General features: G+C 37.0%; 2 protein-coding genes and 2 non-coding genes across 5 annotated transcripts; all 4 read left to right on the forward strand.

The window, feature by feature from the left end:
- Nucleotides 1-2,166: 2,166 nt before the first annotated feature.
- Nucleotides 2,167-19,709, forward strand: LOC111810068 (vacuolar protein sorting-associated protein 51 homolog). 2 transcript variants are annotated; one of them, XM_023696618.2, is made up of 22 exons: nucleotides 2,167-2,450; nucleotides 5,150-5,170; nucleotides 5,242-5,533; nucleotides 9,261-9,400; nucleotides 13,438-13,492; nucleotides 13,590-13,697; nucleotides 14,134-14,232; nucleotides 14,369-14,446; nucleotides 14,581-14,658; nucleotides 14,940-15,089; nucleotides 15,510-15,610; nucleotides 15,749-15,816; nucleotides 16,324-16,397; nucleotides 16,577-16,643; nucleotides 16,872-16,990; nucleotides 17,405-17,671; nucleotides 17,812-17,928; nucleotides 18,137-18,208; nucleotides 18,327-18,377; nucleotides 18,553-18,780; nucleotides 18,860-19,036; nucleotides 19,161-19,709. In XM_023696618.2, exons 3-22 carry the CDS (start codon nucleotides 5,351-5,353, stop codon nucleotides 19,278-19,280), a joined length of 2,352 nt encoding a protein of 783 aa, XP_023552386.1. In that variant the 5' UTR covers nucleotides 2,167-2,450; nucleotides 5,150-5,170; nucleotides 5,242-5,350; the 3' UTR covers nucleotides 19,281-19,709. The 2 variants fall into 2 exon arrangements, with proteins under 2 accessions (XP_023552386.1, XP_023552388.1); XM_023696620.2 differs by lacking the exon at nucleotides 5,150-5,170 and having other exon boundaries at nucleotides 19,161-19,322; nucleotides 19,424-19,709.
- A 1,104-nt stretch (nucleotides 19,710-20,813) lies between these two features.
- TRNAH-GUG (transfer RNA histidin (anticodon GUG)) lies at nucleotides 20,814-20,885 on the forward strand. The gene has a single exon. It is a non-coding gene; the product is annotated as a tRNA-His (tRNA).
- A 97-nt stretch (nucleotides 20,886-20,982) lies between these two features.
- TRNAH-GUG (transfer RNA histidin (anticodon GUG)) lies at nucleotides 20,983-21,054 on the forward strand. The gene has a single exon. It is a non-coding gene; the product is annotated as a tRNA-His (tRNA).
- Nucleotides 21,055-23,085: 2,031 nt separating this feature from the next.
- Nucleotides 23,086-26,683, forward strand: LOC147789403 (G-type lectin S-receptor-like serine/threonine-protein kinase At4g27290). The gene is made up of 7 exons (XM_087117195.1): nucleotides 23,086-24,574; nucleotides 24,655-24,789; nucleotides 25,095-25,225; nucleotides 25,310-25,520; nucleotides 25,619-25,856; nucleotides 25,939-26,086; nucleotides 26,179-26,683. Exons 1-7 carry the CDS (start codon nucleotides 23,146-23,148, stop codon nucleotides 26,482-26,484), a joined length of 2,598 nt encoding a protein of 865 aa, XP_086973321.1. The 5' UTR covers nucleotides 23,086-23,145; the 3' UTR covers nucleotides 26,485-26,683.
- The last annotated feature ends 192 nt before the right edge of the window (nucleotides 26,684-26,875 follow it).

Below are 26,875 nucleotides of genomic sequence, written 5' to 3' on the forward strand. Positions count from 1 at the left end.
TTTAGTTTCTAACTCAAAGTTAAACCATGGTAATAATTCAATGGAGATCTAACTCTAATTGGATGTGATTAAAAAAAAAAAAAAAATAGGATTGTATAAAAGCCATTCTCATTTTTTTTCTTTTTCTCAAATCTGACAATTATTGTTTTTTCTGTTTATTTTTCTAGTAACTGTTACTTACTCGTCGTGAGGATGGGTTGAAAAGAGATAATTGTGGGAATGGATGAGAGGTTGGTAGAGAGAGGTGGGGAAATGTTATTTTTTGTTTATTTATTTATTATTATTATTATTATTTTAACTATTTTTTTTTATAATTATTTTTATTTGTTTATTTGTTTATTTATTTTTGGGCTATTACATAAAACCACACCAGATAAGTTCCAATAGGCAAGTATGCCCAATAAGACGTAGAATATCATGAAAGATGATGTCAATTTGGGAGGAGAAAAACTAACCGGATATATAGGTACACCACATGAAATTTTTTGCTATGCCTCGTGTTATGATAAAAGTTGAATGTAGATACCAATTCATGAATTTGAATCGACACTCGTAATGGTTGTATTAAGGATGCAAAGACACTACCATACATGATTAAGGTAACAACAGAGGTGAACCACTGGAACCCAAGGTATTTATCCAATTGAGAAATAAACTTCTTATGAGTAGATAGAAGCTCATCACTATTAAACTACAAACGCCACAGATGCAGTTGGTAGTATAAATTCGCTAATGTCAGGAGGAGATGTGATATGAGGGAGGAGGCCCACGAGCTATCGTACCACAATAGACCCAAGTAGTGCCAAGATTTGGTTAGGATTGAAATAGCCTACTTTCGGTGGCATGACATTGTCATGACAATAACAGGAGAGTGTGTCTAAATCAAAATGAGTGGATAAAAATCATGTAAGAGATAGGACTTGAACATATTGGTTAGGTTAGGCCTCAACGAAAACCAAGTGATACACTAGGAAGAGCTCGTACAAGAACGAAAGGGATAAACTCGTATGCTAGTTAAGGAATGACGTAATACGTCAAATACGACGGATTTCAAGATTTGTAGGATCGAGGTAGATTTTGAGTATGTTGAGGAGGAATTATAAGAGAATTTGCAAGAGCATTTCAATATTTTGTGATCTACGAAGATAGAGAAGTAACCACACCATGAACGAAGATTTTTAGAGTCGAGACAGGACAGGGTGACTAGCGAATCAATATGGGGGCCGATATGACTAAGATCATTGGAAATTCATGACGTGAGAGAATGTTAGGAAGGAAGGAATTACCGTGAAGTGTGTGGATGACATTCTAACTTTGAATAGAAACACAAACTTTGTTGATTAGAATTGTAAATCGTGGCAAGCTGCACATATCCCTCTTATAGATATCCTCATTGGGACATTAAGTTGAGAGAAGGAAGGAATAACCACAAGAACTTATAGGTTTGTGAGGACTAAGGATAGACACTTCTCGAGTCATGAGATAAGGACTACCGGTTAAAGGTTAGACATAGGTTGCCCGATAAAGAGCCATGTAAGCTCAAGAACTGGATGTGGCATGAAAATTTTCCTAGCCAAGATCACATATAAGAATTGTGAAGGAGCCACCTAAGAGAAATAATAAGAGATGCAAACAAATATCTTGAGTTGTTCTAAGACTAGAAATTTTCGAGAGGAAGGTTTATAAGTAAGAATGATTTGTACAGTCATGAAGGGTAAAAATTGACATTTTATCGTTGTTATTGATTTTTTAAAAAACTATTTATTTTATAGCAAGAAATTATTATATCAATGCACATATCTAATTTTTAATTATTACTAATATTTACTTAATTTTTAATTATTACTAATATTTACTTAATTTTTAATTACTACAATATTTACTTAATTTTTAATTACTACAATATTTACTTAATTTTTAATTACTACAATATTTACTTAATTTTTAATTACTACAATATTTACTTAATTTTTAATTATTACAATATTTACTTGACCAAAATGATATAGTAATTTTTCTCCTAATATCCTTAAATTATATTAAAAATAGACCAAAACCGAATGAAAATTAGAGAGAAATGTTTTGAAAAGTAAACAAAACTGAAATTACAGTTTTTTTTTTTTTTTTTTTAAATTAATTTTTTTAAAAAAATATTTTTCCTCTTTCTAAATCCCATTTCACGTTCAGCTACCCCTCCCCCTCCTATCACCGGCCACTGCACTCTATCCGGCCGTTCCTGCCGGCCGCCGTCTCAGCTTCTGCTGCCGCACGCTGCATTCTCAACCTTCCAATTAAATTGCCGCCGTTCTCCCTCTCAAACTCTGTCGCCCCTCCGAGCTGTCAGTGTTTTTATCTCTGTTCTCCCCCTCAGAAACACAGTGGTTAAGCCCCTAATCCGCGCCCTTGGAGAGATCGCGCCACCACAGCCGCCAATTTATCAATACTCCGAGGTTTATTTTGTTCTTCATTTTGTTCTTTATTTTCTTTCATTGGGTTATGTTCTCTTCACTCACGGAGAAAACAAAAAAATCAAGAACAATTTTCTTTTTGTTGATCACTTCTACAGTCAATTCTCAACAGCCGTAGGCGTTATTGCAAAAGAAATTTCTATGGTACTGATTTTTTTTTTCCAAAGTTTGAAATCGTGTTAACTCTAACCTATTTGAAATGAAAATTTTCTTTACTGATTTCAGATTCCTACTTTTCTTGAGTGATCATGGCATGTTTATAGTCTCTTCTATAACTTAGAGTCCTAATCCTAGCCAATCCTTATTCCGGAGATTGTTTTTTAACGGTTAGTGACTACCAAAGCGCTGAATCTGTTTAATTACGGCCTATTTATAGCCCAACTTTCATTCAATTTTGGATCCCAGAAAACCCTTTGAACACTTCAGCCCTTTATTATGGTATAAGGGGTACGGATCCACAAAAATTAGTGGCTTTGTTTTGTTTTTCTTCCATTCAATTCATGACTTTAGTTTGGATGCAAAGACTTGTGCATACGGCTATCCCTCCATTTGATGTTCATGCCCATTGAATAATGTTGATAGAAACTTTCCTGAGATCTGGCTGAGTTTGCTTTCAGAATCAATGATAGAATCGGTATTAATCATTTCTGATGCGCAGAATTTAGAGTTGAATGGGTTGAAGCTAAAGGAAATAGTTTCTTTCGTTTTAGTCTGGAAACTCTAGTTAGGAAAGAACTTCCAAACAGCTTTGGGACACCGTGGAAAAGTTCTCAGTAAAGCAACTTCAAGCAGTTTTGGAGTTCCATGAAAAAGAAATTCATAGGGTTAGTTAGAGCAAGAAGGCAGCAACTTCAAGATTTCTTCTTTGTAGTGTGTGTGCAGAAAGAAAATTTATGGAAGGGCAGTGGAGTGTTGTTAACCATTATTAATTAGCCCATTTAGCTTTAATTCAACTATAATTATCTAATTGGCTCAAGGAAAGGGAGAGATGAATAAGAAAGCCAAAGATGATGAGTAGTGATCTTCTTAGACTCTACTGGCTTTGACATAAAGGGATTTTACCCTATGATTTCATATACAATACCTTATAAGATTTTGTTGGGTCCTTACTACTTGGAAAAAAGCCAGTAGCCTCAAATGTTTCCTGGCTTTTCAATTGGTTTCAACACTTAACATGATCATCAAAAAAAAAAAAAAAAAAAAACTTCAATTATATCAATTAAACCCTCATTTTCACCAAACTTGATGATGAGCTATCTCTCCAACTCGCCTTCTATACATGGTTGTTGTTTTTGAAAAGTCATCCAACCACAATATTAAGTTTCATAAATCAAAGATTGTTGCTATCAATGTTGTCCCAACTGTTACTGAACGCACTGTCATTAAATATGTGTGCAAATTGGGAGAATGGACGGTGCCCGTAGAATATTTTTCTTTTGGGCACCAATCATTGATAAGATTCAGAGAAGACTATCAATATGGGGATCATCTTTTATTTCTAAAAGAGGGAGGCTCAAGTTCGTTCAAGCCACAATATTAAACCTCCCAATCTATTATCTCCCCTTATTTAACATGCCAAGTAAGGTGGCCAAGTGGTAGAAAAGTGCCACAAGACATCTAGTTTGGTGGAGTAATATCATCTTTCCATTGGACCATGGAGGTCTCAATCTTCATTCCATAAGAGACTAAAATAAAGTCCTTCTTGCCAAATGGGTGTGGCGGGTACAACCATGAAAAAGATGTTCTATGGGGGGGATAACTTAACAAGGAAATTATTGCTGATCAATCTTTTTGAATTGGTTTTCTTTATCCACAGCCAAGGGCCTTCGGAAATTCATTGTTAATGTATTACCATTGAACCCAAAAGCTTAAGCTAATGGGTTACGGTGGATTTAATTATACCAATACTTCCACACTCCCCCTTCATTGTGTGCTTGGAAATTTGTATAAGACACAACAAGTATAATTCAATATTAATTGGAGAGAAAATAACCTTACAAGGGTTTGAACAATAGACCTCCTGCACCGATGGTATGTTAAATCACCACTTAACCCAAAAACTTAGGCTAATATATTTGATTATATCAATATTTCAAACAGTTAAGTATCAAGACCTTGTCCACCATGTGGGGAATGGAGCCTCAACTTTTTTTGTGGACTGATCCATGGGTAACCAACCCTCCACTGGCCCTCTCGTTACCCCATCTTTACAGTCTTGTAAATGATATGTTGTTGAGCATAATGAAGATCTTAGGGGAAAAGTAGTATTATTTAATTAAATTATTTTTAATAGATTAAAAAAAATATTCTCAAATGTAATCTTTAAATCATGTACTCTAATGCTTTATGAAGAAAGAAATTTGAGCTGCTTTCATGAGGACAATACTTTATTAAAGAACAATCAATATAAAGGGCTAATCAGTATATATGTATGCGGAGTCCAAGATTCATGTTGAAATATCAAGTGAAAACATCTTTTAATTTGTTGACAATGTGGAGAACTCATTTGTATTTTTTCATGAATGCTATAAATGTTTTTTATATAAAATATTTTGATCGATTTTTTTAATAATGTTATTACATCTGGAAAATAAGAGAAGGTACTGTTCATCACATTTACTAAAGAGTATCAAATGTCTTATACTCTTGTCAATAACAATCACTATTGCTTGCGTTTCCAGAGGGCAGAAGCTGAATACTTGGTATGTGCTTCCGCATAACTGTGTAATGAAGCCAAATAACTAGCTTACAATGTTGTTTGTGAATACTGCAGAAGGTAGGATAAGCTGTAAGCTCGAAAGGTAACTGCCATAGCCAGGATCTTCTATCTAGAATAATAGACGTCAGTCGGAAGAGTTTACAAGGAGGAAGCAAGAGCAGAAATGGAGATTGATAATGGTTCAATGGATGAAAAAACTAAAAGGATGAGGGATCTGCTATCTAGTTTCTACTCCCCTGATGCTTCAACGTCTGGCTCATCCATGGGTTCATCTAATCGATATGCTTCTCCTTTAGAAGCTATTAACACCACCTCATTTAATCCTGATCAGTATATGAGCATTCTGGTATGCCTTAAACTTCTCTTTCTTTTTTCTTCATTTCGTATATTTTTTTTATTCATTTTGATCTATTATGTTCTTTGTATCGAATATATGAATATTTACTTCCTTTTTTTTGGGCGGGGGGGTGGTTGGGGGGGTATGGAATAGGAGTTTCTATTAAGTAAACTACTTTTTATAACTAGTAAGAGTAATTTTAATTGATAAGGTGCGAAGGAGCTTGAAATGAAACTGTTCCATTAAGAATTACAGTCAACGAATAATTACACATCTAGGTTTCCTCCGTTTTGAGTATTTCATTAGACTAATGAAATATTGATTTCTCTAAAAAGAAGTATTTGATTAATGTTATTTTGAGCTTTACTGTAAAGTTCCCCACAAACTCCACCACTCTTTTTACAGCTCACCATCTGCCGGCTCTAAAATGTAGGCTGAAAGAATAGAGGGCTCTGATCTTCCTGAGAAATGGTAACAGACCACTTAGGAGTCTTCAGTTTCAAGGAAAATCATCTTTTGTGTAAGACCTTACATCCCCAAGGATTAGGGGTCCATGAGAAAATATAATTTTCAATTTTTGCTTTGAGATTACAGTAGTCAAGTTCTTTGGGAGAACATCTTCTTTGGAAATGACCCCTGATTTTTCAAGGTACAGCAATATGCTTTTAGGGCTATCCATGAGATATACCTAGCTAAGTAATCTCTCAATTCTACAAGTTTCGCCTTGAGTTGAGGTTCCCATTTTTCATCCCATTTTTTTTTTTCTAACCATACTACTTTTTGAACGGGTGTGCTGTTACAATCTTGGGAATCCATCTCCAAATGAAAAATCTGCCCCACTCAAATTCAGTAAACCCTTCTGCAGAAGGTGATCATTAGGGTTTACTAATCTTGAAATATTTGGTTTTGTGGTAGACTTTTCCTTCATTCTATATGGGACAACCTCTTGGCCACAATCCTAGAAGTAGGAGGTTTTGGGATCTTGTAGTAGATAAAATTTAAAAGCGTCTCTCTTCCAAGCGGCAGGCTTTCCTTGATTTAGTGAATATTGTGTGGGACATAGGATTTCCTATGTTGGTTAGTAAACTCACAAACTTTCTGTGAGAAGAGGTTGCAAGCTTGAAGGGCTAGGTGTCACGGTCCTACATTCTTGACCGTGCGGCGTCGTGATCTATACACGCTCACGACCAGCCTTAAGGAGAATTAAGCCCCATATATATTTTTCGCCCCGGCTTTGTGGCTTCATCGGACCTTAGGCGAGGTTTGTCTTCGCCAATCGAACATCGCTTGTGCGGAATCCAAGCTTGTCCAACCACACACGCCGCCTGTGCGTGTATGTTCAATCGTCTGCGACACATCCGACTTGCCTCTACGCTAGGCCAACTCATTCGGCTCGACCTTGCCTCTACTCGGGCCAAGGTCTCTCAATACAACGTCGCATCTCATCTTGCCATCTCGATCCCCATCGACGGGGTCCATATGTCTTGACGCCATCCCAAGTCTCGGGATGTCGTCGGCCATCATAACTCGTTCAGTCGTGCCATCGAGAATGGGCCCGCGTGTCGTTCATCTCATCGGGGCTTCCCGAACATCCATCCATCCGGGTTCTATCGAGGCATAGGCCCTCCCGTGCCCATGCCGAGTCATTTACGGATACCGTACCGGATAGCGGGTGTATGTAGCAACCTCCAACACGCGGGCTAGGGCGCAATACCGGCACACCCGTGCCGTCCGATACTGTCCTTCAAAAACCCATTTCAAAGGAAGTCGCCCGAGACACTCGTCTCGGCACGCTCGCCCACACTGTGACACACGTATGTGCCACAGGGTAGCTCACTTAGGCCACAGGGCCCAGGGGTGGTGGAGAGCTAACACACCCCCTATAGTACATTTTGAGCCATTTTCATTCTACCAGGAGTAGACATGATTTTCGTGAGGTGTCATACGGTGTCGTGCATTGTCCGTCCAATGTTCGATCGACACCAAACTTGGCGAGCATTCATATTTCATATGGACGGACTTAACTCCCGAACCGTATGACCAAATTCCTTCCGAAACCTCGACTTTTGAGGTTAAGGCCCGGGGCCCTACCCGGCCCTTCAACAAGCCTATCTTGTCCTTCATGTCTATGCTGATGTCTCTGTTATGCCTGTGTCTCAACATGTCTTCAATACCCATTTTGCGTGGTGGTGTGTTGGATGATGCATCGTCCTCCTCGATCGCATCATGGCATTCTTCTACGTTGGCCCGCATATGGCCGGATGGGCGTCTCTTGAGGGACGCCCCTTTGCTTGTCATGGCGTGAGGGTCACAACTTACTCTCTTCATAGTAAGGTTGTGACACTAGGCACACGTAATCTGAGGGTACAAAAGTAGGTCTTATTGGCTACATTTGACACTTTCCTTGAGAGTCGAAGCTCTTTTTGGCAGAATGTCATTGCGAGCAAGTACGGTCTTTTCCCTTCTGGGTGGGTCTCTTGCGGTGTTTTGAAAGGCACTACTAGACATTTGTGGGAAGCTACTTTTAGGGGCTCTCTTTCTTTTCGTAATTTGTTTGGAGTTTGGGGTTTGGTGGGTGACAGGGGGAATGCTTACTTTTGTGAGGATTATTGATTGAGACATGGACTCCTCTACCCTTTATTTACTCATTTGTACCATTTATCTTCTATGAGACTCCATTTGGTGACCTTTGTCCTTTCCAAATCAGGGAGCTCTACTTTTTCTATGGACCTTGGGTTATGTTGTCTGTTGTCCGACAATGAAACTATAAATATTATGACCATTTTATCTTTGCTTAGGGATTTATTTGTTAATTTGGGAACAAGGGATCTTGATATATGGAACCCTTGTCCTTCTAAGGGTTTCTTGTGCAATTTCTTTATCTATTGTTTGGTTAATCCTTCTTTATTCAGTCTTTTCGTCTTCACTTTTTCATGATAGTTTTAATTTTTTAAGATTGTAATTTTTTGTTTGACAAGTTCTTCATGGCAAAGTTAACACCTTGGATTGAGAAGGTCACGTTGCTTGATAGGGTCTCATAACATTGTATTCTTTGTCGGGGAGCAAGCTGAGGACAAATCACCTTTTGTGGTCTTGTTATTATGTTTGGGTATCATGGACTTGTTTCTTTCAGACCTTTGGTCTTAGTTTGGGTCAACCTAGAGATTGCAGCCCTATGTTAGAGGAGTTTATGATTCGCTTACCTTTCATAATGGGCGTTGTTTTTTGTGTCTTGCAGACACGTGTGCTATATTATGAGGCATTTGGGGTGAAAGGAACAATAGAGTTTTTAGAGGGGTTGAGAGGTTCATAAAGGAAGTTTGATCTTTTATTAGGTTCCATGTTTTCCTTTGGGCTTTGGCGTGTGAGGATTTTTGTCATTCCACCTTATATATTATCATGCTTAATTGGAGTTATTTTTTGTTTTACTTGGGCTCTCTTTGGGGGTTGGTTTTTTTTTTTTGTATGTGCCTTGTACTCTTTCATTTTTTTCAATTCAAGTATAGCTTCTCGTGAACAAAAGTATATATAAAAAGAAGGTTAAAATACTTTGGTCCTTGTACTTTGAGTCTCATCTCATTCAATTTTAATTCCCATCCCTAGTAAAGATGTCAAAGGGGAGTTTAAAGGAATTCTTTGCTCAATATTAATTGATGTATCTCTGTATTTGAACTTCACTAGTAGTAGTGAAATCCAATTTTTTTATTCATTTATTTTAGTTTGCCATGCTATGTAGGTACAAAAGTCGAATTTGGAGGGGCTCCTTCAAAAACATGTCGAAATGGCTGCTGAGATTAAGAATCTTGACACAGATCTACAAATGTTGGTTTATGAAAATTACAATAAGTTCATCAGTGCAACTGATACAATAAAAAGGTTAATAGTCTTTTCTTTCCCAACAATTATCAAGCCAATTTTCATATGTGAAATGTGAATGTTGTTTAGAAGTTTGTCCATTTCAATGATTTCTCTAGGTTATGTTGTTAGTATTTGAGCAAAATTAGGTTTATGATACGAGAGCCGTATGTGATATATAATATGAATAAACATTGTGTACAACAGAAGGTTGGATAAGTTATAGGTGATTTGGTGAACTTAGAATCTCTGTTTGAGCCTTCACTCCTCAATAAGCTCTCATTTCCTAATCATCCCCTTATGACACTCTATCTGACCAACCAATCCTAATTGATTATCCAGCATACTCTAACCAAGGAAGACATAGATCCCCCGTCTATCTGCTGCTCAATTATCATGTTATTGAACCTAGAATTATAAATTTTCAAGACTCCCCTTAGGTGGCCACGAGGCCTTTAGCTGTCCAAACCTGTCGTAAGAGAAGGAATTGACCACAATTGTTTTACAACCGCCTGAAGCCATCTGTTGGTAAGGGAGCAGTTGCAATAGCCTTCCCTAGAGATTCTGCAAGGTATTCATTCAGCTATTTTCCCAGTATAGGCTTGGTTTTCTCTTAGACTTTGTTATTTGCATAGAGTTTAGTTCAACACACACCAAAAAGCTCATGAAAGTAGAACTTATCTTGTTGGCAGCAAAGCAAGAACAATCTTGGAGACAAAAATGTTAAATGATGACCAGAGGATGACGACATAAAATCCAAAATTTTCCATCGTATCATTGCTTCAAAGACATGAAAGAGTACCATCATGGACATTCTATCGACACAAGGCAAAAGTTTAGTAACGTAGATGAAATTGTCTAAGAAATTGTGTCTTTTTACATGTCCTTATATGCAAAGGATGATACCTTCTTTGAGTTTTCCCACGATCTTGACAAGAGCCCAATTGATGCAACCTAAATGAAACATACTTCTGTTTGATCTCAAAGAAAATGAATGCCCATACTGTAGTCGACTTTTGCCCCATAAGTTGTACGACTGAACTATACAAAATCATTGCAAGGATCTATCAAAATGTCTTAAAAGGATCCTCTCTTTCATGATTACTGAGCAACAAACAACTTATGTAGAGGAACGACAAATCCTCGATGCATCCCTCATGAAAAATGAACTTATAGATGAATGAGAAAGAAAGAAACAAAAAGGTGTAGTATCAAACTTGACTCGGAAAAGGTCTTCAATGAGGTCGATTGAACTTTCCTTCCTCGATAACATTCTTGTAGCAAAAGGCTTTGGCTCAAAATGATGGAGGTGGATGAAGGGCTGTATTTCATCCAACAAAATTCTCCATCATCATCAATGGAAGATCGAGAGGGAAGATATGCCTCACGGGGTCTTCGACAAGAGGATCACTATCCCCTTTTCTTTTCATAATGATAATGGATTGCCCCAGTTGCTTACTCACCAAGGTCGAATACGAAGGGCAGATAAAGGGCTTTCAGGTTGGTAATGAAGGCTTAAGTTTTAACCACCTTTAGTTTGTGTATGATATGATCCTCTTCTCTGATTTGTCAAATGTCTCCTTCATAAAAAAAATATGATCGAGATGGTAAAAGCCTTCAAAAGGTTCTTAGAACAAGATATCAATCTCCACAAAACAAAGATTATGCGCATCAATGTTAGCACAAAGATTACCCTTAAAGGGAAACTACAAATCCTTTGCATCATTATTAACAATTTTTGGGACCGAAGCTTCATAGGAACTTAAAGGATAATGAAGCTACAAAATGGGCCGAATTAAGCCTCGTTCTTGCCCCAGTTGTATTGTCTAAAGAAGCAGGCTCATTGACTTGACTTCCTAGCGTTGATGGGTTCTTCTCTACAAAATCTTTAATGATGGGACATAGAGAAGAAAGTAGAAGCAATAACCCCATGCTGGTAAAAACAAATGGAAAGGAAATCATCCTAAAATGGTGTAGTATTTTCATTGGAAAATAGCGCATATAAAGCCAGTAGCATAAGTGTAAATCTACAAACAAGAATGCCCTACATTCTATATCCAAGTTGGTGCCCATTATGCAAGAAAGACGATGAATCCAAAGCCACTTAGAATTTCTAGACAAGGATACTCAATATCTTCGGATGATATCTCACTTTTCCTAGGGAGGCAAAGAATTTATTGGACATAACCTTAACGTATCACCCCTTTAAGAATGCAAATGTCTTGCTATGGAAAAACTTTATCATGGTTTTCTTTTGGAATATGTGGAAAGGAAGAAATCAAAGAGTATTAATGGAAAAGACACTGACTTATACAACGCTCTTCGACAATGCTGTTTACCATGCTATATCTTGGTGTAAATTGTCTAATACTTTTGTTTGCTATAGTCATACCTCCCTTATTGTAAATTGAGAAGGTTTTTTTCATGTAAACATCATGGTTAAAACATCCTTTTTGTAAATTTCAAATATCAATGAAATTGTCTCTTATATATATGTAAATGCTACTACGGTTGCATTGTGAGAATTGTCATTAGAGAGTAGTCTGGCTTTTTAGGTTGCTAGTAGGATTGCTATACAAATGTTGGATAGCGTTGTTGTTGCTTCCTTGTGGATTTCCATCTTGGAAGTGTTTTCTAGTATTCTTCTATCCTTCCTAATTGGGGAGAACTTTTCGTAATTCCTAGTTGTTCCCTCAACATTCCCACAAACCATCTTCTTTGTCCCTCCCTTGGTGTCAATAAGAATTGAACTTTTCATTGATACGGAGCCCATCCACAAGCATACAGAAAATGTACAATGACTGTGGAATTCTCAGTATTGTGAAGCCAAGAACTAGTTATGCCTCCAATTTGGTCAATCATAAGATGTATGATGAAAAGCTTTCAAATTCACGTCGTCTGCCTCAAAACTGTTATTGCTTTCCTTGCGGCTCCTAGCCTTGTTGCCATCTATTAGTTTCATTGAACCTTGAAGTTCTTTGCTTGGCAAGTTTTACATGGTAAACACCCAAGTTTGTATGCAAAGTATTCCTTTGTTTTGTGTGCTCTATGTCCTTTGTCGCTGACAACTGGAGGATCTTGATCATCTTCTATGGAGTTGTTAGTTTGCTTATTCCCGTTGGAGTTGATTTTTAAAGGTATTCCGTGTGGAGGTGATGTGTAATAAGGCTGGTCATTTTTCAATGTAGAAAATTTTGATGAATGCTCATTTTCGTAATAAAGGAAGAGTCTTGTGGCAAGCTTGTTTTTGTGCTATTTTGTGAGGCGTGTGACTTGAGAGGAACAGTAGAATTTTTAGAGGGTTGGAGAAGGCAATTGAAGAGGTGTGGAAGATGGCGAGGTTTAAAGTGTCTTTATGGTCATCCATTAATTAAACTTTTTGCAATTTTCAGCTTGGTGTATAATTCTTTTGGGCTGGAGTCCGTTCTCCTTTTGTGGCTTGTCTTTTGTATGCTTTTACGCATTCTTTCATTTTTCTCCAGGAAAGTTTTGTTTTCTTTTTTAAATTTAATTTTTTTATTTAAATATTGACCCTCTCTCACATTCTTTGAAATTGCTATGCTCACATTCCTTCTGCTGTCTCTAGCTTTGCGAACCATGTAAATTTTGGTTTAAACCATGTTAGATTGCAGTTTCATTGACCCAACCCCAAATTGACTTGATCTAGATCCCAATAAATCTTCACCTTAGCTTGACAAAAGTCACGAGCACCAGATGTGGTCCATATAGATCTGAAGATCTTTAACAAATTGACTTGAATGAAACTAGTAAAACTAAATCCCTAGTCTGAAACCATATTCTCCCCATGTCTTACCCTCATTGTCCTATATTTATGGTCTTAGGGCCCTCATTCTCCCCATTTCTTACCCTCATTCTCCTATATTTTTTTTAATACCTCTTCCTCCTTATTGGCGATCTATCGTACTCCAATTAGCCTAGAATTTTATCCTATTTCATGTGCTTTTTACTTTTTCCCTTACTGTATCTGTTGTTTTCCATATTTAATAAAGTAGACTCAAATTCCTTACTTACCATGCACATGAAGTTTTATTTCCCAGGATGAATAATAATATCGTGGGGATGGAGACAAACATGGAACAACTACTTGAAAAAGTACGTGATATTCTTTTTTAGATGGGTGCATTCAGAATAATTACTTTTCTTAAGCAGTCTATTAAGGGATTACCACTTATGTTGTAAATTGTTGCAGATACTGTCTGTGCAGTCTAGAAGTGATGGAGTTAATACTTCTCTCTTTGAAAAAAGAGAGCACATTGAGAAATTGCATCGAACACGAAACCTTCTTCGTAAAGTTCAGGTACCAAAAAGTATAGGACATATGGTGGTGAATTCTAGTGCCTCTAGTTTTTTTCATGCATTCAATCCTGAACTTCTCTTTTTCTATTTTCACATTGATATGTAGCATAACTCAGGATTGTTGCAATTTAAAAATGACATCCGATGCTCGGGATTCGCATAGGCTTTCTATGAAACTAAGCAAATAAAGAAAACTGGGTTTGCAAAACCTGTATTGTTTTCTAGTACATTGTGATGGTATCGTTGTGCTTTTAGAAGTTACTGTAGATGTAAGTTACGATTTCGATAGAATGTAGAATGTGGTTGTGTATCTTCTTCTATGTGTCAGGAATCAAGATTTTTTTAATACTTACTTTCCTATACTTTTATGTGAGGTTTGACATGTGGCTCTATATGAGTTCTTATTTTTTTTTTCTCTGGAAATGATTCATGAACAGTTCATATATGATCTACCCGCTAGACTTGGAAAGTGCATCAAAACAGAAGCCTATGCTGATGCAGTCAGATTCTATACTGGTGCCATGCCAATATTTAAGGTGCCTTTTTGGCCTCTACCCCACCCCAAAAAATGGGGTGCATAAATCATATAGCAAGATTCCTTCTTTGCTAATGGGATTTTAGATCTTCCATGCTCTCGGTATAAGTCTAAACTGATTATTATCTGTTTGGTAGGTGTATGGAGACTCCTCATTCCAAGATTGCAAGCGAGCATCAGAAGAAGCAATAGCAATAGTTTTGAAAAACTTGCAGGTATATTTACATAACTTCTATTGTTATCCATAAAATAAAAAAAGAATTATAGCGATTAAAATGTTGCTGAATGTTTTGGAAGTGTTGTTACCTATAAAAATAGTCTACATTGTGATTGACCAATGTGTTTTCAGGAGAAGCTATTCTCAGATTCTGAATCCATACAGACGAGAGCGGAGGCTGCAGTACTTCTTAAGCAGCTTGATTTCCCGGTTTGTACATTTTTTAAACTGCAGAATCGTTACCCTGATAATAAAACAAAATTGTACACCACATGCAATAACTACTAAATTGAAATTTCTCAAGGACGTTTATGGAAATATCAAAAGCTGATATCTTGTTCTTTAACGCCTATTATGGGCAATGGTCATTCTGACACTTGTGGCAAGTGAAGCATGTATAAGATGTAAAAAATTAAATACTTCTGATCGCTCAAGTACAATCAACAATTTTCTCTATGCGATAATTTGAAAATTTGCCAATATATTGGCAGGTGGACAGCTTAAAGGCAAAGTTGCTAGAAAAGTTGGAACAATCAACATTGGATCTTCAGCTTAATGCTGAGGATTTGAGTAGTGCATTAGTGATTGGCTCTTCAAAAGATGGAAATGCTTCTGAGTCAGTTTATGGTGCTTCACATGAGGTAAGCTAACTTCTACTTGTGGTAGGTAACTCTAGTATATTTCATTTCTTTTGGAGCCATCCTTCGATAGGTTGAATTGAAGGGCCGCTGGATAAAGCTTCAGACAACAAAATAGATAAATATTTATACTCTATTCAATTCAATAAATTTCTATTTTTTGTAGGTGGGTCCATTGGTTGTCATGGAGAATATCTTATCTTCCCTTTTGCTTTCATTTCTTTTTTGGATTATGGAATGTTTCTGTATCTTAGTAAATAAATATTATAAATTATTATTAAAAAAATTAAAAAAAAAAAAACTGAAATTTATGGCAAGTAAAATCATGAGGTTTATGCTTTGAACTTAAAAAAGGGCAATTACTTTTGGATGTAGTCAACCGCAATACTAATTATGACATTTCTATTATTTTTTCTTCGTTAGGCATCTGTACGGGAGTTTGCAGAGGCAATCCGAGCTTATCGTGTAATATTTGCAGATTCAGATAGGCAACTGATAAAACTTGCTCAGGACTTGGTTACCAAGTACTTGATCGCTCTTGTTGTTTGTTCTTTTAGACGTTAAAATATAAGTTCTATTTTTATTGGTCGATACCTGACTAAAAGTTCGGCTTCACGGATCATTTTGGTCATGAAGGAGTTTTCACCTTTTTTCTTCTGTAGGCATTTTGACGCCATTGAGCAATTTATCAGAAAACAGATTTGTGCGGCAGATCTTCTCCGTGTTTTTGGTAAGTTGTACAAGTTAGTGATATACTTCTATCCTATATCTCTTGTAATTGTTAATCTTCAACTTATCCAGTCATATTTATGGATTATTTTCTTTTCTGAAATGTTATTCAAGAAACACCATATTTTTGACAAATTGCATTCATGTGTATTTAATGGAACTCATAAGCTTTTCCCCCCTTGGGTGCTGGCTTCAATTTTTATTTTTATTTTTTTTACTTTTGTTGATCTTCAATACAATATCTTAGGTTGCTAGTTTCATTTGGTTTCCAAAATATCTGGTCATTTTGCGTGCGAAACTCCTCACATAGAGAATTTTCATTACATAATGGGACTACCTTCAGAAGAAAAGTTTTCTTCCGTTGCGTCTTTGTGCTGCAGGGAAGCTACCGACTTTAGACATTGGTCGTATTAAAACAGCTGGGATTTCACATATTTGGACAAGAAACTATATCTAAATTTTGTGGCAAGTTTTTAGCTGGCGATTCTTAAGCTGTTTTTAATTGCAGGGATTATATGGACAGATGTGCTTTTACTTGGGGAAGTATTGAATGATGCTGGTCTGCCTGATTATTCCTTGAAGGTCTTATTTTGTATAATGTTTTTAATTGATTTTTTTCTTCTTTCCATTTTTTAGCCTTCCCCTGTACAAATATGTTTGCACTTTCCCCTATTTTTTTTATCACAAGAATAGATGTCCGAATAAGCGAAGAAAGATGAAGTTTAAGATTGAACTTTCAACTTTTCATATGTAATATTCAGGCTGCCCAGGTTGCTGTCAAACAGTACGTCACATGCACATTTTCTCGTCTCCTGCAAGACATCTCAGGTCTTCTACTCACACTATCATCTTCCCCATAACCACTAAGCAACATATATAAACAAATCTAAAAGTTGAGTGAGAAATGGTTGAATATTGTTGAAGATTGTTGGTTGTTTGACTTACTTGAGATCATGCGCAGGATAAAGGGCATATAATCTTCAAGATTTCTTCTAGAAGCACATTTGTGTCCTTTGATCTCTAAAAGTTTGAGTTAAATTCTATGTGAATTGACAGATGCACTCGCACAGGTTCATACTAGGAAAAAGGAGGAGGGCGTTCAAGAGTACTCCTTGCAGCTTGCACTGGAGGCCAGCAAGAAGGCTGTGCTTCAGGGCAGCATGGATGTTCTACTAGTAATATATGAAAACTACTTGAATTCTGTTTCTCTTTTCTTGAAGAATTCACTTATGATTTTTTTTTTTTTTTTTTTTTAATTATCATTTTTTAAGTACTGGTATGCATTTTGTTGGCATTATTTGGACAACTTGGCTACACCTACTAACTGTATGAAAACACTTTAACTTTTATTCTCTTGTAGAAACTGCTAATGATCTTATTTATCACCTTTGAAGCACTAATATGAATATTGTTGGCATTATGTGAAAGCTAGGATCATATCACTTTTATTCTCTTTTCTTGAAGAAATTATCGGCATTATGTCAAAACCGTACCACAACATACTAAATAGTAAACGTCTTTGATTATTAAGATTGTTTATTCATCCTCTTGATTTCTCTCTCCCCACTGCGTGTTTTTAATTTTTTCAGGACTTCCGCCAGCTTCTTGAAGATCAGTCAGGGCTAACAATCAGCCAGAGGGACTCAATTGTTGATTGGGTTCAAGAAGGATTTCAGGACTTCTTCAGGGCACTTGTTGACCGGTTCATGTTGCTTTCAGGAAAAAATAGTTCTTTTAGCCAAAGTCAAGTTTTGCCTGAGGCAACTCAAGCTGAAAAAGTTGTTGCTGGGCTTGTCTTGGTTCTTGCTCAAGTTTCAGTATTTATTGAACAAACTGCCATCCCTAGAATCACTGAGGCAAGGCATCATTGTAGTTTCTTAAATTCATTCACTACCAATTTGAAGTAGATTCGAATCTTGTTCCCACAAATGTCGTTGAGCTCACTAAAGATCGAGGCTTTATGCATCTCATTTAGGTGTTTTTGTCTTCATTTCAGGAAATAGCAGCTTCTTTTTCTGGTGGTGGTACAAGGGGTTATGAATATGGTCCTGCCTTTGTACCTGCCGAAATTTGCCGAATGTTTCGAGCTGCTGGTGAAAAGTTTCTGCACCTTGTATGGCTCAAATTTCTGTCGTTCCTATTATAATGCTAGAAATATTTTAAGCTTGCATTGCGTGCTATATATATAATGGAGCAAATTGGATGATTTTTAAAAAATCTTATTGGAATGTGTTTAGCTGCATTCAGTTTAACAATCCTAACCACGACATTCTATTAGCATTCACTTGGTACATCACAATTACTTATTTTTGTCATCTCAGTATATAAACATGAGAAGCCAGAGGATATCAGTTCTTTTAACCAAGAGGTTTCGAACGCCAAATTGGGTTAAGGTGAGTTTTGGTTATTACGTCCATGGGATGAGAATAGATTATACACTTTCTACCATACTATTTATTATTATTATCACTATTCAATACTCTTTCTTTTCTTTTATTATCTTCCCCACAGCACAAGGAACCCAGAGAGGTTCACATGTTTGTCGATTTATTCCTTCAAGAGGTTAGTGCTATTGTTTCACCTTGTTAGTTATTAGTGCTATAATTTTCATGTTATTGTGATGCTGTTATGTTTTGAATAAATGAACGGATAACTTCGAGCCTACAAGCTGTCAATCTGTTTAGTTTATTCGGGAAAACTATGAGTGGCTCTTAATCTGGCCTGTTTCCTGCATCAGTTAGAGGCTATTGGAAGTGAAGTTAAACAGATTTTACCACAAGGGACGCGTAAGCATCGTCGGACTGACAGCAATGGAAGCACCACCTCATCACGGAGTAATCCACTCCGAGAGGAAAAGTTGAATAGGTCTAATACGCAAAGAGCTCGGAGCCAGTTGCTGGAAACCCATCTAGCAAAGTTATTTAAGCAAAAGATAGAGATTTTTACTAGAGTAGAGTTTACTCAGGTACCATGTTAAATCCTTTGTGGAGCAACACCACATGAATCCAAAATCAGACAGCTTAGACTTTTTGTTGTTACTGCAGGGATCTGTTGTAACAACTGCAGTGAAACTTTCACTTAAAACTTTGCTAGAATTCGTCCGACTCCAGACTTTTAATCGAAGCGGGTTCCAGCAAGTTCAGTTAGATATGCAGTTCCTTAGGACTCCTCTGAAGGAAATTGCAGATGATGAAGCAGCTATTGACTTTTTGCTTGATGAGGTAACTCCTTGCAATTTTACTGGTTTGCCACAGTAACTTCTTTGATTAGCACTTGATTACTATTTTCAGTTAGCTTCATTTTTTTACGGCGCAACGCAACGACCCAGAAATCTGTTTTGTGCAGGTGATAGTTGCAGCATCAGAGCGTTGTCTGGACGCCATTCCCTTGGAGCCTCCCATCTTAGACAAACTCATACAAGCAAAATTGGCAAAGGCAAAATATCAGAATCCAACGTCTCCATGAACAAGCCAAAATGGAGATAGACTGCATCACCATCGCCTAATGGTATTTCTATAAATAGAGCAACTGATCTGACTATGAAAATCAAAGATTCATATCCGTGTTGCGTTCTCAATTTTAAACCACTGATTCATTCTTGTGAGTAGGTAATGGTTTCTGTTGGTGAGTACAAATTTAGGAAATGGTGTTCCAATCATGGCCATGTGGAGTTTGATGAGCTCCATTGTTTCAGGGGTTTAGAGGTTGTTTTCATATAATGGATGTGAAGTTCTGTTCTACTATTGAATTGCATTCATCTTGTTTGATGAACCTTTTAGCTTTGGGGATACACCTGTAAGAATTTATGTTCCAGAATTTCTTGTACCATATGTTACTAACAGATTTCTTGGCCCCCTCAGTAGTTATCATACAATGGAGTTGCTACTTTATATAGTATTATGCGTTGGGAAACAAATCTATGACCCTTTTTAAATTTCACTGAGATCCCACGTCGATTAGAGAGGGAACGAGCGTCAGCGAGGATGTTGGGCTCTGAAGAAGGTGGATTGTAAGATCACACATCGGTTGAGGAGGAAAACTAAACCTACTTTATAATAAGGGTGTGGAATCCTTTTTCTAACAGCCATGTATTAAGAATGTTGAGGAAAAGCTCGAAAGTGAAAACTCAAAAAGGACATATCGGCTAATGATAGAGTTACATCTATAGATACTCTAATGGTTGAAATACTCTAATGGTTGAATAAAAAAAGAAAAATAAATTGTCATAAATGATATGTATGGTACAAAATTGATAAGTATTTATTGGTTTGAGCGTACTTTATTGAAACAGAAACAGATTTTATAAAATGGTTGAATATAAGATAAAGAAATTTCACAATCTTTATAATAGCCTTGAATTGCTTCTCTTATTTCCAAGCTAATATTAAAATTCGGACACTATCTTAAATAGTATTTAATATACTTAGTTTGTTGCCTATGGTTTCGTTAAATTAATTAATTGATGTTAATTAATTATTTAATATATTTAGACATATTAAATAATATTTCATATCCATACCCATAAGATTTTATACGAGATCCAAACGGATCTTAACACAAATTTCTCAATATGTTATAAATATATCAATATCACGAATATTTTTGTAAATAAGAAACTATAAAAATTATTTAAATTAATAATTAATTGCTTTTACCTCAAACTAAGTTATAGATGTTGTTAGTTTATTTAAATGTTTTATGATCGTCTATAAAAGATATTAGATTGATATTGATATCAAATCTCCAATTTAATGATATATCAACATATCTGTATATTTTAATTATCGTTCTTAGAGATTGAACGATGTAAAATCATCTTCAAATTTTAAAAATTAAATCTAGGGGTCATCACAATATTTACTCCAAACCAGTGTATTTTACCCGAAAATAATTTATTCAAATATCTGGATGAAAATTATCAGCTTCGAAATAATAAAATATCTCATTTAAATATAAACTTATTATTTTAATATTGTTTGGAAACAGTAAAGGTATCTAGTGGCTGTAGTTTAGTGGTGAGAATTCCACGTTGTGGCCGTGGAGACCTGGGCTCGAATCCCAGCAGCCACATAATTTAGGTTTATCTAGATTTTTAATTGTACTATTATTAGCTAATTTAAACAGAAAAAAGATAAAAATAATTTAAAATGCAGTTTTCAACAACAAAGTGGCTGTAGTTTAGTGGTGAGAATTCCACGTTGTGGCCGTGGAGACCTGGGCTCGAATCCCAGCAGCCACATTTCTTTTTTTTTTTTTTTTTTGAACTTTGGATTAAGAAATCGCCCATTGATTGGTCAATTCCGAACCAACGCAGTGTTCTGTAAGCACCCAACTCCTTTTAAAATTCTCGGGTCTAGTTGTTCTTTATTTATTTCGGTGGGTTTGGATCAAACGTGTCAAAATCATCAGAAATCCTTATTCAAAATTGGAAGCATTGGGGATGAGTTTTCTTCCACAAAACAACAAAAGTTCCAACAGCTTCAGGAAATTAAAGCGTACACAAAGGGTTTGAAAGAGTGTAAACAAACTGCCACCACCACCTAAAGCTGGCCTTCTAGATGAAGAGGATGTGGCGGCATGCTATAATAACATTCTTGCGTTTCCCACAAGTTGGACATGAGTAATTGTCATTGCATGGAGTTGGGACAAGAGTGGGTGGTCAAAACACATGTTTTTTGACCTTTAAATCCCCACTTTTTTATGTCTTCCTCCCTTGGTCCCTCCATGGACCGCGAAGACAGCGATGGCAATTGAAATATGCCCACCCCAATTGTGCATCTACGCCCAACCACCCCACTCACGTCGACTCATAATGCTCTGGCGGCACCACGACCACTCACAAACTATGGCTTTCGGACAATGTTGGTTTTCAATATTCATCAAACCACATAAAAACAAATAACCCAACTAGAATCAGATTCAATGAATAACTGTCGTACATAATGTTCAACTTTGTACAAATCGAGTTTATTGACTCATAGACGAGAACTATTTGTACGAATCACTAGCGAACTACACACGAAACCGAAAAGTCTAGGGATCCAGAAGACTCACAACCACATGCCGCAACTCTAGCAAACACTCATGATATTACCCACGGAGATGAAAATATAGAACCTCTCGCTAACCATCCGCAACATGAACCTCCAACGAACCCCCAACCTCTTGTTGGTTTTTACCCTTGATCTAAGGATGCCGAAACAAATAATTGAAATAAAAAGAACTGCTAGTTTCTTTGAAATGAATAATCTTAACCATTGTGCTTTTCAATTCTTTTTGTTGTTGTGAATAGAGCTTACCTATAATGAATCACTGACCATTTTCCTGTACTTTTTATCCCGTTAATAACCACTAACAATTTTATTTAATAAAGCACTAACCATTTTCCTAAACTTGCTCCAATTACAAACAATGATACTGAAGTTGCTCTACTCTTGAGTGGCCCACGAACTCTGAGGATGTCTCAATATCCTAAATCAAATATATTTGTGGATATATTCTGATGTGTTAGTGTAACTCCCCTAATTTTCTTGCCTAAATTAGAGATGTTACCGTTGGTATTAGAGTCTTAGGTTTTTAGGTACGGTAGAACGGCCTACGATGTAGGCCCAACATACTCCCATGGTCCTCCAGCAAACAAACCGTCACCGTTAGGTATGCTTTTAAAGATAATAACGGGTATAGTTAAATGATGTATGTGGTAGATTGATTATGATAATGTAAAGTTTAACATGTTATGTCGATTATGTTAATATGATTATGATAATGCAAAGTTGTCATTATATAGATTATGTCACTTCGAAGAGGGCATAAGAATGACTCTCTACTAGAGGTAGAGATAGGTATAGAAGAAGTCTGGTCTACAAGGGATTGGTGAATCGACCTGACGAAATGATTTCATCCCCACAACTGCCCTAATGTGGGAATCACTGCAAGCGGTTATGCAAAAGTTGTAATAACGCAAGTGGCTAAGACTTCATCATCAACAAGAGAGGTGAGATAACTGCAAGAGTTCAGGAGGGGTGACTCTCATATCTTTAGTGGGACCGTAGAGGATCCGACAGTGGCACAGTTGTGATTGACGTCAATAGAGATGGTGTTCGGGTTGATAAATTACCCAGATGATCAGAACGTACAATGTGTAGCGTTCATGGTGCGAGGGAAGGAGTTATAGTGGGAAATTCTCACCTTGAGTCCCTAATTCTAGGTATGAACGGGAATCCGCTGTTTGGGACTAGGGCCCAGGCTGTGCCTCTAAATCTGAAATGAAACAAATTACATTTATACGGGCAAAGTCCACTTGAAAAATCGCTCAATTTCCTTGTTGACGATGTCGTGGTCAAGGAAGAACATTAAGTCATTGTCATCATTTGAAGAGTGTCGTGCTAATCGGTCTACAACGACTCCATTGAACAAATTACATTTTGTTCAGTATTTTATTGAAGCCTATACTCATGGCTGCCCGCCCACCGATATGGATTCTTGCCTCGCACCGCTCCTGGCCTTTAATTTACTCTTTTATCTCTTCAGGTCTGCCGCTGTCTCCGATTCCTTAACGCCTCAAAACCCGTATCTCAGAGATGGCAGCAGTCTGGTCTCCAGTAATGGATTATTCGAATTGGGTTTCTTCAGTCCTGGCCTGCCCAGCAACCGTTACTTGGGAATCTGGTACAAGGATCGACGAGGTCCGACCTCCGCTTGGGTCGCCAACAGGGGAACCCCTATTAATGACTCGTCTGGTGTACTGGCGGTGAACATTACAACAGGTAATCTCACTCTCTACAGCCACAATTCCTCCATAATTGCTTGGTCCGCAAGGTTACTGAGAAAAGTCCCCAATGGGGTACTCCAACTATTGGACACTGGAAATCTTGTGCTGCGGAATACCGACGATGAAAACCCCCAAAACTACTCCTGGCAAAGCTTTGATTACCCTTCTGACACCCTCTTGCCTGGAATGAAGCTGGGTTGGGACTTGAAACATAACATAGAAAGAAGATTAGACGCTTGGAGGAATCCCAATGACCCATCTCCTGGGGAATTCAATTGGAGGATGGAGCTTCATGCATATCCCGAGACCGTCATGTCCAAAGGTTCCCGGAAATACGTCAGGCATGGCCCATGGAATGGTGTGAGACTCTCTAGTAGACCCATAGCCGCAACCCCACTTCTGAATTTCAATTTTGTTGCAAATCAGGATGAGGTTTACTACCAATACTCTCTTGTAAACAAGTCTCATACAGTGATGTTGGTGATGAACCAATCCGATTACAAGCGCACCATGTATTTGTGGTCTGTACCTGAGAGACGGTGGAGAGTTTACTCTTCATTACCAAGAGATACATGTGACAATTATGCTATGTGTGGTCCTTTTGGATATTGTGATATAAGGGTCCCTCCTTTCTGTAAATGTCTTGAAGGGTTTAAGACAAAATCACCTGACAGTTGGAAGGCAGGCGAATTCTCCCATGGTTGTGAACGAAACAAAGTGATGAATTGTGGTGATGAAATTGGGTTTTCAAAGCTCAACCGTATGAAATTACCAGACACAACGCATACTTGGGTCAACAGAAGCATGAACCTTGAAGAGTGCAAGCAAACATGCTTGAGAAATTGTTCTTGTATGGCTTATTCAAATACAGATATCAGTCACGGTGGCAGTGGCTGTGCTTTGTGGATTGGTGATCTAATTGACCTGAAATTGATCCCGGAGGCAGGAGGACAGGATTTATATGTCAGAATGCTAGCATCTGAATTAGGTATAATCTTATGTTAAATTCAAGTGCTTCGAACGTGATTGTTATGCTAATTGTTTAACTTTTGCTTTGATGGGGAAAAGTCAAGCTTAGGGAGTCACACAAAACAGAGAGATTCAATCTTACGGTGAAGATTTCTTTGGCTGTGGTTGCCGCCGGTTGTTTGGCTATACTTTTCATATGCATATACATGTGCAAAAAGAGATCAACCATCAAAGGTAATTGTTTCTCAAACCATCATTGTATAACAAATGCTGTCATTTTAGCTTTACTATCAGCCTAAAATACTCTTACTTCAATGGATAAGAACTGAAAAACGAGGAAATAATCAAACATATAAGGTTACTTTTTTATGCCCAAATCCCTATTCATCATAATTGTTTTGCATCATTTGTAATGATCTTTGCATGAACTTCCAACAAGCATAGTTTCATTTTGCCAGCTTCAGTAGACTGAAACCATCTTAATTCAATCACTGTTACTCAATATAAATGTCAACATTGACAAAAGCTTAAAATTGCAGATGATCATGAGAACATAGAAGCTCAAGACCTGGAGCTTCCCTTGTTTGATCTATCCTTGATAAATAGCGCCACAGATAACTTCTCGGTCGGTAATAAGCTAGGAGAAGGTGGCTTTGGGCCAGTTTATAAGGTATTTCTCTCAATGTTAACTCATTTGACACGCACTTTTTGTTCTTTTCAAATCAGAAATATATAGAAACATTTGAATTTCCAGGGTAAGCTTACAAATGGACAAGAGATTGCAGTAAAGAGACTTTCACAGAGTTCTGGACAGGGAATGGATGAGTTTAAGAACGAAGTAATCCTGTTCGCAAAACTTCAACATCGAAATCTTGTAAAACTTCTTGGTTGCTGCATCGAAGGAGACGAGAAGATGCTGGTTTATGAGTATATGCCAAACAAAAGTTTGGACTTCTTTATATTTGGTAAGAATGCTTTCAAATTTCAATCTTTTAGTTTCACATTATTCATCTTGGTGTGTATCTTTCACTTTTACTAGACTAAATAAATTTGAAATTGACAGATAAAACACAACGTGAATTATTAGACTGGTCACAACGATACCATATTATTTGTGGCATTGCTAGAGGACTCATGTATCTTCATCAAGATTCTAGATTGAGGATTATACATAGAGATTTAAAACCAAGTAATGTTTTACTTGATATGGATATGAATCCAAAAATCTCTGATTTCGGGCTGGCTAAAACATGCGGTGAAGATCAAACCGAAGGAGAAACGAGAAGAGTGGTTGGAACTTAGTAAGAGATCCTTAATATTTCCTCGAACATCTTGTTTTCTGCTTTACCAAATCCAAGTTTTTAAAGTTTGTATATTCCACAGCGGATATATGGCACCGGAATATGCATTTGATGGACAATTCTCGGTAAAATCTGATGCATTTAGCTATGGCATTTTGTTGCTGGAGATCATTAGTGGAAAAAGAAGTAGAGGTTTCTCTAACTTGAATGACCAAAATCTTGTTGCATATGTAAGTACCAAGGATTAATTGTTCATTACCATTCTTCCATTGAAATGCTTTGATTGAGAAAATGTGTGTTGTTCATTTCTGGTATATGATAGGCATGGCGACTGTGGAATGAAGGAAATATTGAAGAATTAATCGACGATGCCATTCGAGACACGTGCATCCTTTCGGGGGTATTCAGATGCGTCAATATCAGTTTGTTGTGTGTTCAACAAGAGCCTAACGATCGACCCACAATGTCATCGGTGGTTATGATGTTAGGGTGTGAAATTCCGTTGTTGCAACCGAAGCCACCAGGATTTTTCTTAGAAAATGAAGACATTGCAATGAAAAGTGTCACAAGTAAAGATGAATCAATTTCAACAAATGAATTGACTATTACCCTCCCAGATCCGAGGTAAGAACAATGAAGGTTTAGTTTAGTTCAAGCCTAAGAACCTTGCTTGATCAGTATTAGCTTGAATGAATGAACACTAAAGCTTGGAAAAATTTATATATTTTGTTCATTTGGAGTGGGACCTAAAATCGTAGCCTTCATTTTTGTATGTTTGAGATGTATGTCACTTTTATACACATAGTTTTATGTGTATCACTTTTGTATATACTAATAGTTCACCATATTCATACTAATTTCGTAATCTATAGGTCTTGTAGGATACACAAGTGGTATCAGCTTCATATGCACCAACTCTATACTAAATGCTTTAATATAGGACCCGGAAGAATCATAGATGGAAGAAAATGTGAATATTTCTTTTTTCATGCCTATGTGAATCATACAAATACATGAGA

This window comes from Cucurbita pepo, chromosome 14 (assembly GCF_057944985.1).
Source record: "Cucurbita pepo subsp. pepo isolate OVF chromosome 14, ASM5794498v1, whole genome shotgun sequence".
Classification (NCBI taxonomy): Eukaryota; Viridiplantae; Streptophyta; class Magnoliopsida; order Cucurbitales; family Cucurbitaceae; genus Cucurbita; species Cucurbita pepo.